This window comes from Piliocolobus tephrosceles, chromosome 2, assembly GCF_002776525.5.
Source record: "Piliocolobus tephrosceles isolate RC106 chromosome 2, ASM277652v3, whole genome shotgun sequence".
Taxonomy (NCBI): Eukaryota; Metazoa; Chordata; class Mammalia; order Primates; family Cercopithecidae; genus Piliocolobus; species Piliocolobus tephrosceles.
Genome location: NC_045435.1, coordinates 143,943,660 through 143,960,864, shown reverse-complemented (window position 1 = coordinate 143,960,864; position 17,205 = coordinate 143,943,660). Strand labels below are relative to the sequence as shown.

Here is a 17,205-nt window from a genome sequence, read left to right as displayed (position 1 = left end):
GTCTAGCCAATATGGTGAAACCCTAGCTCTACTAAAAATACAGAAATTAACTGGGCATGGTGGCACACGCCTGTAGTCCCAGCTGCTTGGGAGACTGAGGCAGGAGAATCGCTTGAACCTGCGAGGCGGAGGTTGCAGTGAGCCGAGATCGTACCACTATACTCCAACCTGGGTGACACAGCAAGACTCCATCTCAAAAAAAGAAAGTTGGATATTCAGTGACAATGCTTGGTCTTTTCCAGTGGATTCTCAGACCATTCACAGTAATTCCTGAGGGCCCACAGGTTAGGGATCCCTCACTATTGAATGTTCTTCAGGGTCAACTACGTTTGATATTATTTCACTTCACATTTAATTATTTTTCATATTGCACCTTTATTCTCCAGTTTTGAAGTTTAACACAAGTGTAGTATGTTTTTTGTTGTTATGTAATTGTTGTGTACTTGATTCCTTTTGTTTTCTCTACTTTTTTCTGAACTTTCAAAAAAAAATTAACACCTAAACTGCAAGCAGATTATAGAGAGATAACAATCTTAATTGGATTTCTGGTCATATCACAGGTGATAAGCTATCACAGGTGACAGACTGTGAAATGTTACAGCTTATGCTCCTGACTGGTTGTCCACTAGTAACCTGTAGCAGCGGCTCCCAAATGCAGACTCCCTGCTTCGAGGCCATGGTTGTGGGTGGGGCACTGAAATACATAGATTCTTCGGTCCCCCTCTAGGTATTCTAGACTCACTGGGCCTGGGGTGGGGTCTAGAAACCTTGAAAGTTCCATCGGTTATTTTGATGCACAGTGAAATTTGGGAACCACCAAGTTTCATTACAATCCATATATCTGCATGTAGTGACATATTGATAAACCTTTATCTTTTTTGTACACTAAAGGACCAGCGGCATTGGGCCCATGCCAGCATGTCACCTTTAGGGTTAGACTGCCCTCACTTTCGTTTTTTTCTAGGTTGGTTTCTTAGCACTACCAAGTTGAACATGAAACGGTGTGACTCCTGAGCTCTAGTGTCTTTTTAGGAGGCAGCTTGGAATACTGTCAGTACTGGATTTTAGAGAGCCTGGCTCCTCTGAATGAACTCTTGGCCTTGGTTCCTTATCTGTAAAAAGATTTTAGAGTAGCCTTTTGCCTTTAAGTGTTTAGCATAAACCAGATAAAAGAGCATTCCTCTTTATTTGCAACCCCTATATTAGTGTTATTTTCATACATAGTCCACTTTTCATTAACTGCACTCCAGGCGTCATAGCTGTATCAGCCAGCGTCCCTAGACTTTCTTCCTTCAGTTTGCTATAACAAAGTACCATAAATTGGATGGCTTATAAACAACAGAAGTTTATGTCTCATAGTTCTGGAGGCTAGAAATATGAGATCAAGGTACTGGCAGCTTCAGGCCTGGTGAGGATGCATTTCTTGGTTTCCAGACAACTGTCTTCTTGCTGTATCCTCATATGGTAGAGAAAAGAGAGCTTTTGAGGTTTCTCTTTAAGGACACTAATCCTTTTCATGAGGATTTCTACCCCCTAACCCAATACCTTCAAAGACTCCACCTCCTAATACCATCACATTGAGGGTTAGGATTTCAACATAAAAGTTTTGAGGGGATCCCGCAAACATGTAGGCAGGTAGGCAAACTTATGATGACCAAGAACCGGTTATCTTACTCAGGAGGCTGAGGCAGGAGAATCGCTTGAACCCGGGAGGTGGAGGTTGCAGTGAGCCGAGATCGTGCCATTGCATTCAAGCCTGGGCAACAAGAGCGAAACTCTGCCTTTAAAAAAAAAAAACCTCTCTCTGTATCTAATCTAAAACAAATTTTTTGGTGGCTTACACTTATAATCCTAGCACTCTGGGAGGCTGATGTAGGAGGATTGCTTGAGCCTAGGAGTTCAAGGCCAGCCTGGGCAAATAGACCTCAGTCTATACAAATGAAACAAAACATTAGCCAGGCGTGGTGGTGCATTCCTGTAGTCCCAGCTACTTAGGTGGCTAAGGTGGGAGGATCACTGGAGCCTAGAAGTCAAGGCTACAGTGACCCGAGATCATGCCACTTACTGCATTCCAGCCTGGGTAGTGGATCAAGACCATTTCAAACATAAAAAGTAAAGCAAGTTTTTAATAGTTTTTGGTAATAACCATCACAAAGAGATACTAAAGGATTAATAATGGTGATCACTGCTGTTTAATGAGAGAATACCCATGGGTGTGTTGCTCTATAGTTTCCTTCTTTCTCTCACTTAATTCTGAAAACATTCCTGTGAGGTAGACAGTGTCTGAGCTCTTTCTGCCTCTTGGCCAGTCTGGGCCCTGTTCTTCCCATTACCCGCTATTCGGTTGCCCATACTTTCTCCCACCTTTTTTGCCATGTCATGTTTTCTTCCTCAGCTTGTATTCTCCTCTGCTTTTCCTTTGTAATAGCTCATTCCCCTAACCTGTTGCATCTCTCACACCAAATTTCAGACCAAGAGAAAAACATGTGATGGGTTTGGGGCAAGTACAGGCCATGAGTAGGCTTTTTATTCCCTCCCTCTTCATCTCTTCTTTCTCTTAAATGAAGGCATCAGACTTTGTAACCAGTTAGCAGAGGGCATTTGAAGGAATTTGTCTTGTTCGGTATCAAAACTCCTGACATTTAACCCTCTGCCTAGTACATGGGCATTCAGTAAGTGAGTGAATAAATCCAATTCACATCGTATATTTATTTAAAAGAGTAGTTTTGCTGGGCACGGTGGCACTCCAGAAGCCAACACAGTGCTTTAGAATGGTGGCCAAATTATGGTGTACCCATGTAACAGTGATTTATAGTAACAGCTAACAGGGTTGGAGGAATGTCTTTAAGTATTAATATTTAGAGAACCCAATTATAGAATACAAATTGAAATGAAAATTGAATAACCTGTAACTGGATACTTACCATTCTCCTCCCTCTCCCACCTAACACGGTTTATAATGTAAAAAGTATGGCCATCTATTAGATTCTTTTTAAGGTGAGATTATGGAGATACAAGAGCAAGGAAGAACCAGTTAGTGGGTCAGAAAATGAAACTTCTGTGCTTAAAATGGTCATGAATGATGTAGCTCTGAGCAGAAACTGCTGTCATTTGTCACTAATTTAGCTTCTAGGTGCTGAGATGTGTTTCTCATTTAAGTATTGTTTACACTTTCCTACGTGTCAAGGAGAGGTTTGAGAATTGAGGCAAGTTTCCTGCTTCTTCGTAGCTAGGTAGGCTTAGAATGGTTTTAACATTCTTTTATCATCCACTTTACTTACTTGACCAATGGCTATGGGTTTGTGGCAGTTCTGCATCCATTTCTGTACTTGTTTTCTGTACTTGTTTTGTAAAGAGAATCCACACAGTAAACAAGAGAGAGGAGAGAGGTAATGTTTCCATCTTTTTTAGTACACTGTAAAAACTGGGGTAGTGCCACCATCTGCTTATTTGTTGATGTATTATTCACAGTGCTGGTCCCAAAGGTGATAACATCTATGAATGGAGATCAACCATTCTAGGGCCTCCAGGATCCGTGTATGAGGGTGGTGTATTCTTTCTCGATATCACTTTTACACCAGAGTATCCCTTCAAGCCTCCAAAGGTAAGAAATCTCCCTGTATGCTCAAATTTACTAATTCCCACAAGAGAGCAACTGTTGAGGTTTTTCTAAATGTAATTTTTAATCACAAAACCTAGATTTATCTTATGTCCTAATAGAGCTGAGTATTTTAACATATACAAAACACTTCTTTAGGTTGATTTTGCCTTATCTGGCAGAGACCATTCTAGGAGTAAGTGCTTTGTTTTGATGGTGCCTAAAATTGTGCTATTTATAGTAATATTGTCATCAACCTAGAACTAATCCTGTTTTCCAGCCCATAGAGAAGGGTTTTAAACAGTTAAAAATGGTGTCAAGCCAGGTGCAGTGGTGTGTACCTGTAGTCCGGCTACTTGGGAGGACTGTTTGAGCTCAAGAGTTTGAGTCCAGTCTGGGCAACAAAGCGAGACCCCAAAAAAAGGACAAGTCAGGGGGTCAAACAACTAGAGAATCATAAACAACTAGAGAATCAGAATTTCTTACCAAAGTTTTGGATTCTATTCTGCTCCCTGTCATGTTTTGGTCTTGTTCAATTCCTTACCTCCAGGCCTCAGTTTTCTTTCTAGGACAGGTGGGGATTGCCCAAGTCACCCATCTCTTGTACTCAATCTATGATTCTCATTCAGTCAGAAATAAAACGCAGTCTTTGGGGATTAGGTAGACTGCCAGATAAAAGTACAATTGCAGCACCAAGAAGTAATCGAAAGTCACTTTTTTTAAAAACTGGTAAAATTACAGGTAATTTTTACTTTGTGTTTTGGTATATTTCACAAATAAAAATTAAGAGACCCAAATAACACCTGCTCACGTGGCTTGTGTTCTGCTGTGGTCCTTGCCCATTACTGGCTCTGCATCCATGGACACTCGATTATATAGATAGTAAATTCTGTGATTTAGATAGACAGGATGGCTATGGGACCTGATGTAAAGGTCAGAAAAAAGCAGAAGTAGACTTCTCTTCAAATTTTGTTCAGCTTTTTGGGTGTAGTCATTGTTTGCTAAGTATGTTGTTTAATTATCTTTAGGTACCTATTATGTTGCACTTCAGTTTTTAAGAGATATTTATGATTCTCAGTATTTTAAAGCTTACTTTGAGGCAGTGTAGTACTACCAGCTAGCACAAGAGGTCAGCAAACAATTAGCTATTCAGACTTGGAAATGTTAATATTTAAAAGATTTAAAATTGCTAAAGATAAAATTAGGAAGTACTGAACTTACCATCAGTGGACGTAACATTTTAAATGAAATTGACACTGAGATGGTCAGTGAACACTTTCTAATCAAATTTATTAAACAAGTCTATCTTCTTGACAGCTTTAAAACTGCTTTTATTCACCTTTTTAAAAACTACCTATCTGGGAGTTTTTTTTTTCCCCTTTATAATTAGGGTCATTCGGTTGAGTATTTAGTAAAAAGTTTGCTGTTTAACTATTGTTTGACACTTCCTTGTTTTCCTTAGGTTACATTTCGGACAAGAATCTATCATTGTAATATTAACAGTCAAGGTGTTATTTGCTTGGACATATTGAAAGATAATTGGAGTCCAGCACTAACCATTTCTAAAGTCCTCCTTTCTATCTGCTCACTTCTTACAGACTGTAATCCTGGTAAGGTTAATAATTCTTTACCTTGTTTTATTCTTCCTCACCTGAAAAGTACTTGTTTCCAAAAGCTTTCAAAGGACAAAACTAATTTTTCTGCAAAACTTTATGAATATAAAAACTAACCTGCTTTTCAAAGAAAGTTTTAATCGAGAAGTTAGTTCAGTCTACTAGTTGAGACATACAACTTCATTAATCAGTATATTCTAGCAACAAGGTATTTTAAACTGAAGACTAAGTTTGCCTTGGGCTTTTACAGTTTCAGTTATTCTTCCTCCTCTATTTTTTTTTCCTGTTGCTTAATTTCCCATATAGTTCTTATAAAACAAATCATACATTTCTAAATGTCAAGTCATCTGCCTGGCAAGCCTCACCTTGCCTGTGGGGTTCAGTGGGCACGTGCCCCATAGCTGGTCACTGAGATGGCACTCAATTTTGAAAATGGTATTTATTAAATACTTAGTGACTATTGAATTGTGACTTTTTTGGGACTTCATTTCATTTAAAAAATATTTTTCTGTAGTCCCAGCTACTAGGGTGGCTGAGGTGGCAGGATTGTTTGAACCCAGAAGGCCAAGGCTGCAGTGAGCCATGAGCATGTCGCTGCACAGAACTCCAGCCTGGGTGGCAAAGCAAGGCCCTGTCTCAAAAAAAAAAAGAAAAAAAAAAAAATATATATATATATATAAATAGATATATAAGTGTGTGTGTGTGTCGATACTTAACTGGAGGTCCAGGTTTTGCCTGGCAACCTGGCTCTTTAACCAGTGTAAAGGTAAATAGTGTTGCATTGCAACAGCCCCGAAGACTTCACAGTATTCACAATGCCATAACTGGTGACAGTGAGCTAAGGGTCACATGAACACAGTTGGATGTTCATTGTAGTCTGGAGCCTTGACCGTTCCAGTCTCTAATGAATTCAGCCTAACACATAAGAGTAAAGAAACTCCAATCGGGTGTTGTTTATTGGGAGAAAAATGGAATGAACTAAGATACAGACAGACTAGTACACTAAAGCTGAACATTCCCTCTTCCTCCCACGTTACGATTTTTAAATTTTTGATGGAAAAATATCCAGCATGGTGGAGTGGTGTTTCGAAGATGGGTTTGATCACACATACTTGGTTGTACATGTCTACCCAAGCTGTCACTAATGTATTTGCTAAAGTTTAAAATGTTCTTTCCTTTCTCCAAAGTAATCTACATTCTTTTCTTCCAGCCGACCCCTTGGTGGGAAGTATTGCCACTCAGTATATGACCAACAGAGCAGAACATGACAGAATGGCCAGACAGTGGACCAAGAGATACGCTACATAAACTGGGTTTTCACAATTCTTACATTATTTGTCACAGAAGAGAGCTGCTTATGATTCTGAAGGGGTCAGGGAGGGTGGGAGTTGGTAAAGAGTAGGGTATTTCTATAACAGATATTATTCAGTCTTATTTCCTAAGATTTTGTTGTAACTTAAGGTATCTTGCTACAGTAGACAGAATTGGTAATAGCAACTTTTAAAATTGTCATTAGTTCTGCAATATTAGCTGAAATGTAGTACAGAAAAGAATGTACATTTAGACATTTGGGTTCAGTTGCTTGTAGTCTGTAAATTTAAAACAGCTTAATTTTGTACAGGTTACACATATGGCCATTTATGTAAAGTCCCTCTAAGACTACATACTTTTTGTTTAAAACAAAATTGGAATTTGTTTTCCCTTCTTGGAAGGGAACATTGATATTTAACAGAGTTTTTAGAGACTGTCATCTCATATATATAAAATGGACACGTGGCTGTAAAACACCATATAGGAGATGAGTAATGTGTTTTATTTTATATGCTAATCTACTTTGTTTAAAAAAAGGTTTAAATCAGGACTTGTGAAAACCTGTAGTGAAATACCTTAAGCTGTTAACTGTAAGGCGTGGAATAGGAGTTGCTCAGTGGATTGGCTATATGTTGTGGACTACTTAAGTCTGCATTTGTTACTGTGCTAATAAACAATATTAAAAACCGCCTAATACTGCTGTGTTCATTTACTTTTATTTTGCCTTTTGGTTGCTGTTTGCAGATTCTTCTGAAATCGATAGGTATCTGCTTCTAAAACAAGCTAAAAATAATGCATATTTAGTAGGTATTATATACCTATATTAGGATCTGTACTTTACACAGCTGTAGATGTTGAGGTATCCTAGAAAAGGTTAAATAATCTACCTCATTTAGGCTTCAAAGACGAACCCTACTGCATTTTTTTTTAAAAGCATTTTCTAACTTGAAGATGCTGTAGTAGCAAGTACATGAGAAATGGGTTCTGTCAGGGATAAACTGGTACACTGCCATAGGGGGCATTTTGGCGGTACCTAAGTATATACATGGCATGACCCAGCAGTGCTGTTTCTGTGTGTCTCTTTCAGAGAAACTTACATTCATTACAGAATTTAAAAAGAATTGGTAACTCTGTCTGTACTAATATAGACTAAGTTGCATTAGTAGGAAACAAAGCAAACTGGAAGGTACTTATTTAAAAATCATTATGAAAGCATTTGTCCATGTATGTAACATGCATGGGGGGAAAAGCTAGATGCCACATTGCTCAAGTCTTGCCAAAATCTTTAGAGAAAACAACACAAATTCAGACATCTAAGTTAGACCATCTAGAGCCCAGTATTTTTGATACTTTTATTGTATATGACTAGTTTTCTAGAAAACTATTCCAGAAGATACAGTCTTCCTTCCAGAAAATACAGCTTTACTGTCCTAAAGTGCTTAATCATGTTCAACAGGAGGAGCAAACAGTTTGCCCTCAAGTATCTGGTCTATCAACTGGGATCTGGCTGAAGAAAAAACGGCCTTAGAGTGTGATGAACCTACTTACACTACCTGGTACCTCAAATCATGCTAAACATTCTAATTTGACCCTAAATCATGGGTCTTAGTCTGTTTAGCAAAATCTCCACAAGATGAAATTTAGCTTACTACCCCAAACTGTTCAATGTTTTGGGTCCAATTTAGACATAAAAGGTGTTTTATAATCCTAGACGTTAGGTTAATGAACTTTTTAAAAACAAAGTCATGTTTGAGCTTAGAAGTTTGCATAATGTAACAGAATGATTTATGGTATCTTCTGGAACAGCTTGGGGATGGGGGGAAGTTACACATAGGTGCATTTGCATAACTGTCCAAATTTTACTGTTTTCACAAGTACAATATAAATAACAAAGGTGCTAATTTCAAAGACAGGTTTCAAACAATGAGAATAAGAATATATTATTTCATAACAGGCAATAATAACCTTAGCCCAAATACTTTTAACATCTAAAGTGCATTAAATGACTTCCTTGGGAATTTTCCTAAGGACCAAAGGTAGATACAAATGGCCTATTTTAAATAGTGATATTACTCCATGTTCACAGACACTTAAAGGCAGTCACTATTCAACATACAATTGTGGAATTACTGATTTTTAGTTCTCAGAACTAGAGTTCCCTTTGTTTTTCCTCCCAGGCAAAGGAAAGCTTGATTTGCTCTGGGGTTGAGAAAGTTTACTGGCTAATAAAGTGAATGGTTCAATCAGAGTTTTCCGATCTGTAACAGTCACCTCCCACAGTCTCACCTTCTCACTTTTTGCCCACTGCTGTGCCACTTCAGCATCCACTTGTCTCTGCTCAGAAAGGTCGATTTTGTTTCCTAACACAACAATTGCTACCTGAAAGAAAATGGATTGAAAAGATCATACTAGTACTTTGCCAACATCAGTTCCTGGGCAAAATGGAGACATAAGGAAAACTGTTCCACTTAACAAACCTGCTTCATTAAACTCATTCTCAAATGGGACTGGATATGGGGTATCACCTTACTCCTTAATGCGTTTTTGTTAAAAATGCAGATGCTCGGCTGGATGCAGTGATTTATGCCTGTATTCCCAGCATTTTGGGGGGCCGAGGCTCACGGATCTCTTGAGGTCAGGAGTTCGAGACCACCCTGGCCAACAGGGTGAAACCCCATCTCTGCTGAAAATAAGAAAATTAGCCGGGCATGGTGGCATGCGCCTGTAGTCCCCTTTACGTGGGAGGCTGACGCAGGAGAATCGCTTGAACCTGGGAGGCAGAGGTTGCAGTAAGCCGAGACGGCACCACTGCACTCCAGCCTGGGTGACTGCACGAAACTCCATCTCCAAAAAAAAAAAAAAAAAAAGCAGATGCTCTGTAGTTTGCTAACTGTAAAAAAAAAAAATTTAGCTCAGGTATGAATGGAAGATAGACTTGGGAAATAGGCATCTAGGATACAGACTGGTTTCAGTGAGTCTGCATTTCAGTTTGGCTATACTTGATGTATGAGAGATTTGCAACATAGTACTTCAAAATAAGACAACTGGAGCTATGGGAGTTCTGTATCCATGAGAACAGGAATTGTTATGTTCACATTATTCCCAATACTAACAAGGTGACTGCTAAGGATCTGTTAAATGTATGGGCCAAAAAAACAAGTATGTGCCAATAGGAACATTTTACACGAATGCGTACTATACACCAGGCACTAAAGGTGACCAGAATACAGCAGTCAAAGCTTGGGGGGAGGAGAAGAGACCCCAAACCAGATTTTCAGATAGTACCCATAAAGATGACACAGGATGCCGTGACAGTAGAGGAGGGGCAGCAAGAACTGTCATAAGAAGGCCCCTCTGAGGAGCAGCAGTGAACTCATCAGACCTTGGAACCACTACTGTCTTCCTTCCTGTCTGTACGTTGAGCTTGAGCTCCCTGTGCTCCAGGTACGGCCATGCCTTGCTGGCAGGATGAAAGTGGGCCCAGAGCTCCAGTTTTCTAGGGGAATCGCATACTCTATCTCACCCTTCAAGCCCTCCTGTCATTCTTCATCACCCAGATTTTCATCTTCATGTACATCCCCTACTGTGACTTCCATCTCCCTCTCCTCCCAACTGCAGAAACTCATTCACTTTACCCCTTAGAATTCAGCAAGACTCACCCCCACTGCGTCCTCCACCTCTGCTTTGAATGTTCCCTTCACCTTCTTTCCTAGTTGCCTTACTTTCCTGCTTCCCCTATCACTCCCCTCCTACCACTACCACAAGGTTCAGGTAAGATGTCCTCCCTGCCCCTCAATGCTACCTCCAATGGTGTCCTCTAAAACCCCTGCAGAAGGCTGATGCTATCAGTCTGTTGTACCTACTAACCCCGGGCTGGCCACCCAACTGCTCATCACAGAGCTGGCTCATGGTCAACCCGCCCTCGCCGTTACTCTGGTCATAATTCTTAGTGATTTCACTAGCCATGCAGATGCTGCTTCCAGTAACCTGCTCTCTCATTCTTTGACTTCTCCAGTGGTCTCATCATCCTTACCTCAGCCATCCACCACTCCCGCAGTCATATCCTAGACCTTGTTTTTTGTTTGTTTTAAAGAGACAGGGTCTCTCTCTCTCTCTCTCTCTGTCACAGAGGATGGAGTGCAATGGCTTGATCATAGCTGGTTGCAGCCTTGGGCTTCTGGGCTCAAGCGATCCTGATCCTCCTCCTCAGCCTACCAGCAGCTGTGACCACAGGCATGCGCCATCATGCCCAGCTATTTTTTTTTAATTTTTAGAGATGGGGTCTTACTTTGTTGCTGGAGCTGGTCTCAAACTCCTTGCTTCAAGCAATCCTCCTGCCTCAGCTTCACAAAGTGCTGGGATTACAGGCGTGAACCACCACCCCCAGCCTAGACCTTGACACTGTAACTGCTCTCTATGATCTCAGCTTCAGGCATCCCACTCTGACTCCTGCCTTCCCAGTCATGCCTAATGCCCCCAGTGCAAGAATTCCAAACACCACAAGGACATACAACCTACTGGCTCTACTACCTTTATCACTGTCCTTCCACCCTACTCATGTCCTTAATTCCTCCGTACCCAGCTTAGATTATTTTTATTCACTCCCTTGCCCCCATTATCCCACCATATTCACCTGGCAAAACCCCTCCTTTGTTAAATTTAACTGTTAACTAGACTCTGTGCCTACACCATTTAGCTGAATATGGCTGGAGAAAAACATACAACCCTGCTGGCCCAGATCATACCACAGACCTCAAATGAACTGGTGTTCTCCGGCAAATGTATTACATTTTCTCCATTTACTCTGTAATGAGACATCTCATACCTTGGTGCCCTTCTACAAGTTCCAGTATCTACTCTTCCCCATTTTCCTTTCACCGGATGACCATATTGTTTCAGTAAGATACGCAATTAGAAGAGAATTTCAGACGGGCGTGGTGGCTCACGCCTGTAATCCCAGGACTTTGGGAAGCAGAGGCGGATGGATCACGACGAGGTCAGGAGATCGAAACCATCCTGGCTAACATGGTGAAACCCCATCTCTCCTAAAAATACAAAAAAATTAGCCAGGCATGGTGGCGGGCGCCTGTAGTTTCAGCTACCCGGGAGGCTGAGGCAGGAGAACAGCGTGAACCCATGAGGCGGAGCTTGCAGTGAGCTGAGATCGTGCCACTGCACTCCAGGCTGGGCCACAGAGCGAGACTCCATCTCAAAAAAAAAGAGAGAGTATTTCCACATCCTTCCGCCACCACATCTAACAACCTACCATCTTCCAAGCCCATTCGCTCTGCCCTAAAACCCATCCTCCGTTACCTGGACAAGGATTGTCACTCCAGCACTTAGTCCCCTCATCAATTTTCTCCCATTAGCATACAAACAATGTTATCTAAACAAAACAAACGGCCAGGCACGGTGGCTCATGCCTGTAATCCCAGCACTTTGGGAGGCTGAGGTGGGTGGATCACCTGAGGTCAGTAGTTCAAGATCAGCCTGTCCAACATGGTGAAACCCCATCTCTACTAAAAATACAAAAATTAGCCAGCAGTGGTGGTGAAAATGCCTGTAATCCCAGCTACTCAGGAGGCTGAGGCAGGAAAATCGCTTGAACCTGGGAGGCGGAGGTTGCGGTGGGCCGAGTTCATGCCACTGCACTCTAGCCTGGGCAACAGCGAGATTCCATCTCAAAAGAATAAAAAAAACAAGAATGATACAACTATAGCCACAGGATGAATATTATTCATCAGTTACCAAGAAAAAAAGGCAGGGGGCGGGTAGGTGTGGTAGCTCACACCTGTAATCCCAACAGTGTGAGAGGCTGAAGAAGCAGGACTGTTTGAGACCAGGAGTTTGAGACTAGCCTGAACAACATAACAAGACCTGTCTCTACAATTAAAAAAAAAAAAAGTCTGGGTACTGATATGGAAAGAACTCCAAGATATGCTACATGAAAAATAGAAGGTACAAGATAGTATGTACCTGGTGTAAGAAAGGGAAAAAAAGGCTAGGCACATGGTGGCTCACACTTGTAATCCCAGCACTTTGGGAGGCCAAGGCAGGAGGATCACTTGAAGCCAGGAGTTGGAGACCAGCCTGGACCACATAGCAAGACCTTGTCTTTACAAAAAAAATCAAATAAAAATAAAAATTGGGCAAGCATGGTGATGCACGCCTGTAGTCCCAGCTACTTAGGAGACTGAGGCAGAAGGTCACTGGAGCCCAGAAGTTTTAGGCTGCAATGAGCTATGATCATGCGATAGCTCCCCAGTCTGGGCCACAGAGTAAGACCCTGTCTGAAATAAGAAAAAAAAAAAAGGAGGAAAAATATTTTTTAATGTAGACTCCTATTTGCTTGTATTTATATAAAGAAACTTTGGACAACTGCTCCAAAACTGGTAAAAATATGTTAAAAAGCATGCTTAATGTATAGGATCTTGGTGGTTGAGGACAGCTGTGGGAACCAGACTGAACACAGTCCCCATTTTTGAACCATGTGCAAACATTACTTATTCAATTTTTTTAAGCCAAACATGAAAATAAATAAATGCAACTTAAACCATATCATGTCATTCCTTTGCCCCAAACCAATGCCTTCTGATCTCACTAAAAGTGAAAAGCAAAGTGCCCTCATCACCTACAACATACCTGCTAGCCCACTCTGGCTTCACTGCTGATTCCTGAACGTGGCAAGCAAATTCTGACCTCAGATCCTTGGCACTAGCTATTCCCTCCACCTGGAGCATTCTTCCTTCCAGACATCAGCTTTGCTCCCTCCCTCCTTACTTCCTTCAAATATCTGCTACAGTCACCCTACAGAAAATAGCGCCTTCATTCCCCATTCTGCTTTTCTACATAGCATCACTCTTTGTAATGTATTAAATGTATTTATTTACTGTCTCTCTCACTCCAAAAATAGAAGCTTTACTGAGATATGGGCTGTTTTGTTCTCTAACACATTCCCTGTACCTAGAATAATGCCTGGCACATAGTAGTTGCTCAATAAGCATTCACTGAATTAATATGATTATGGGGATTGAAGAAGCATATGAGGAAGGTACTATCATTCTCCTTTTACAGATAAGGAAACTGAAGCAGAAAAGCTGAGAAGCAAAGCCAAGATTTAAGTATCTAGTACATGAGTGTTCGTTGACCTTTCAACTTCTGCGGGGCAGAGAGGGGTCTCTGGAGGATACCCAATAAATAATTACAGCATTTGCCTGTTTCGGTGGGAAAGATGGACAATACAGGGGAGAGGAGCTTTCATGCCTTCTTACATCTTTTCAAAACCTTGTGAATCTGTTATCTATTCATAAAGTAAATTAGTATTCTAAATAAAATATCAATAACTCAGATGTCTTACAACAGATAATGGTTAAAAAGAGTTTGGTACACACCATGGAATACTATTCACCAAGAAAAAGAAATGAACTACTGATACATGCAGTGACTTGGATGAATCTCCAGAGAATATGTGAGTGAAAAAAGCCAATCCCAAAAGATTACATATTGTATGATTTCTTTTCTTTTTTTTTTTTTTTGAGACGGAGTCTTGCTCTGTTACCCATTCTGGTGTGATCTCAGCTCACTGCTGCAACCTCTGCCTCCCAGGTTTCAAGCGATTCTCCTGCCTCAGCCTCCTGAGTAGCTGGGATTACAGGTGTGCACCATCACACCAGGCTACTTTTTGTATTTTTTTAGTAGAAACGAGGTTTCACCATGTTGGTCAGGTTGGACTCGAACTCCTGACCTCATGATCCACCCACCTCAGCCTCCCAAAGTACTGGGATTACAGGTGTGAGCTACTGTGCCCAGCCTGTATGATTTCTTTTATATCAGGGGTCCCCAACCCCTAGGTCATACATGGTACCAGTGCAGGGCCTGTTAGGAACAGGGCCACACAACAGGAGGTGAGCAGCGAGCCAGTAAGCATTACCACCTGAGCTCTGCCTTCTGTCAGATCAGCGGTGGCACGAGATTCTCACAGGAGCTCGAGAATGGAATTGTGAACTGCACATGTGAGGGATCTGGGTTCATGCTCTTTTTGAGAATCCAATGCCTGATGATCTAGAGGGGGAAAAGCTTCATCCCCAAACCACCCCAACTCCATCTGTGGAAAAATGGTCATCCACAAAACCGGTCCCTGATGCCAAAAAGATTGGGGACCACTGATTTATGTAACAATCTTGAAATGACACATTTACAGAAATGGAGACCAGATTAGTGGTTACCAAGGGTTAAGGTGAGGGTGAAGATGGGAAGGAAGTGGGCGGCTATAAAAGAGTAACATGAGGGATCTTTGTGGTGATGGAAATGTTCTGTGTCTTGACTGAATCAACACAAATACAGTGGTTATGATGTACTACAGTTGTGAAGATGGTATCACTGGGACAAACGGGTAAGGGATCTCTCTGTGTTACTTCTTAAAACTGCATGTGACTCAACAACTGTCTCAAAATAAAAGCTTAACAAAAAAACATATACAAATCTAAGTTAAGAACATCTAGCCAGTACTTTTCATTGTTGCTGTTTGTTTTGGTTTTTGGTTTTCTTCTACCATCTAGCCAGTACTGTGAATCAGTATATTATCTGGTTCCCTAGACAATGAAGAGTCTGCCATGTGAAGATCCGGAGAAAGATTTGAGGTAAGACAGTTTCAGGCAGGGAAACAAGCCACTGAGAAAGTTTAATAGGAGAACAAAACTATCATGTTGAAAAAACAGAAAGCAGACCAGTGTCACTGGAGTATAGTGTGAGAGACAAGCAGATGATAAAGATGAGATGAAAAGGATAGGCGTGGGCCAGGTAATCTAAATCTTTACAGACCACTGTAAGGCATATAAATCTTATGTTTAAGTGGTATATGGGTAGAATCCAATAATTATTAGCTTTTTTTTTTCTTTTTCTTGGTAAGCCTGAAGACAAGAATCCTATGTACCCAAGGAGATAATAAAAAGCCCAAGGAGGCCAGGCACAGTGGCTCACGTCTGTAATCTCAGCACTTTGGGAGGCTGAGGCAGGTGGATCACAAGGTCAAGAGACTGAGACCATCCTGGCTAACACGGTTAAACCCTGTTTCTACTAAAAATACAAAAAGTTAGTGGGCATGGTAGCACATGCCAGTAGTCCCAGCTACTCGGGAGGCTGAGGCAGGAGAATTGTTTGAACCTGGGAGGCAGGGGTTGCAGTGAGCCAAGATCGTGCCATTGCACTCCAGCCTGGGTGAAAGAGAGAGACTCTGTCTCAAAAACAAACAAACAAACAAACAAATTTTAAAAACCCAAGGAAATAGCAATACCAAAGAACATAAAATGAATTATGTAGTACTTGAGATAAGAAGTCATTAAAATTCAACTTGTACATAGTAACAAGCAAAAGGCAGAAAGTCAAATTCTGGTCCTGACTAAATTCCATCAGTCCTGTATTTCTTGGGTTAAGAAAAAAATTCTAGGCCGGGCATGGTGGCTCACACCTGTACTCCCAGCACTTTGGAAGGCCAAGGCCAGCAGAGCACTTGAGCTTAGGAGTTCAAGACCAGCCTGGTCAACATGGTGATACCCTGTCTCTACTAAAAATATAAAAATTAACCAGGCATAGTGGCACACACCTATAATCCCAGCTACTGGGAAGGATGAAGCAGGAGAATTGCTTGTACTTGGGAGGCGGAGGTTGCAGAGAGCCGAAATCGTACCATTGCACTTTGCACTCCTGCCTGGGAGACAGAGTGAGACTCCATCTCAAAAAACAAAAAAAAAAAAAAAAAAAAGAAAAGAAAAGAACAGGCCAGGCGCGGTGGCTCAGGCCTGTAATCCCAGCACTTTGGGAGGCTGAGACAGGCGGATCACGAGGTCAGGAGATCGAGACCATCCTGGCGAACATGGTGAAACCCCGTCTCTACTAAAAAATACAAAAAAACTAGCCAGGTGAGGTGGTGGGCACCTGTAGTCCCAGCTACTCAGGAGGCTGAGGCAGGAGAATGGCGTGAACCTGGGAGGTGGAGCTTGCAGTGAGCTGAGATCCAGCCACTGCACTCCAGCCTGGGCGACAGAGTGAGACTCTGTCTCAAAAAAAAAAAAAAAAGAAAGAAAAAAACTGTAAAGGGTTAAGGTTTTACAGATTCTAAGAATACATTGTAATGATCTGAAAATAAACTACCCAAAAGTCTGTGTTATAATTTAAATGGTATTATAATTCACATTTGGCATTTTTATCCACTTGCCTCTTTTTTGTCTTTGAACTTATCAATTTCTTTCTTCAGAAGCTCCACTCTTTGAAAGGATTCAAGGTTATTCACACTGTACACAAGAACAAAGCCATCAGCAAATGAAAAATAATGCTTTGGCAGCTCCATGCCTTCCTGTAGACCTCTGGTGTCATAAAGATGTAACTGTTCTTTTACTCCTCGGTCTGTTTCCACTGAAGCCATGTACACATCTTCCATTGTTTCGCAATCTTCCATTCCTGGGATTAAGAAAAGAAATTACTCTTTTTGGCTAAGCCAGTGTCAACTGCTCAGTATTTTCTTGTCCTTTAGAAATTGGCTTTCTAGGTTTCCTATTTACCACATATAATAATCACATTTCTATTTTACTTTTTTTTGAAACAGGGTCCTATTCTGTTGCCCAGGCTGAAGTGCAGTGGCTCGATCTCAGCTCACTGCAACCTCCGCCTCCTGGGCTCAAGGGATCC

At 41.3% G+C, this 17,205-nt stretch overlaps 2 protein-coding genes across 5 annotated transcripts in view; one reads left to right on the top strand and one right to left on the bottom strand.

Moving 5' to 3' along the window:
• The window catches only part of UBE2E1 (ubiquitin conjugating enzyme E2 E1), a 90,686-nt gene extending 83,468 nt beyond the window's left edge, over positions 1-7,218 (top strand). The window contains exons 4-6 of one of the 2 annotated variants that reach the window (XM_023207303.1): positions 3,472-3,604; positions 5,061-5,208; positions 6,422-7,218. In XM_023207303.1, coding sequence (XP_023063071.1) covers positions 3,472-3,604; positions 5,061-5,208; positions 6,422-6,519 — 379 coding nt within the window. In that variant the 3' untranslated portion in view covers positions 6,520-7,218. Of the gene's footprint in view, positions 1-3,471; positions 3,605-5,060; positions 5,343-6,421 lie in introns of those variants that run through there. The other variant, XM_023207302.1, reaches the window with a different exon arrangement.
• NKIRAS1 (NFKB inhibitor interacting Ras like 1) overlaps positions 1-17,205 on the bottom strand; it is a 56,626-nt gene that overhangs the window by 13,247 nt on the left and 26,174 nt on the right. For 2 of the 3 annotated variants that reach the window (XM_023207307.2, XM_023207306.3), the window contains exons 3-4: positions 16,736-16,977; positions 8,809-8,901 (exon numbers count right to left, since the gene is read on the bottom strand). In XM_023207307.2, coding sequence (XP_023063075.1) covers positions 8,809-8,901; positions 16,736-16,977 — 335 coding nt within the window. Of the gene's footprint in view, positions 1-7,850; positions 8,902-16,735; positions 16,978-17,205 lie in introns of those variants that run through there. The other variant, XM_023207304.2, reaches the window with a different exon arrangement.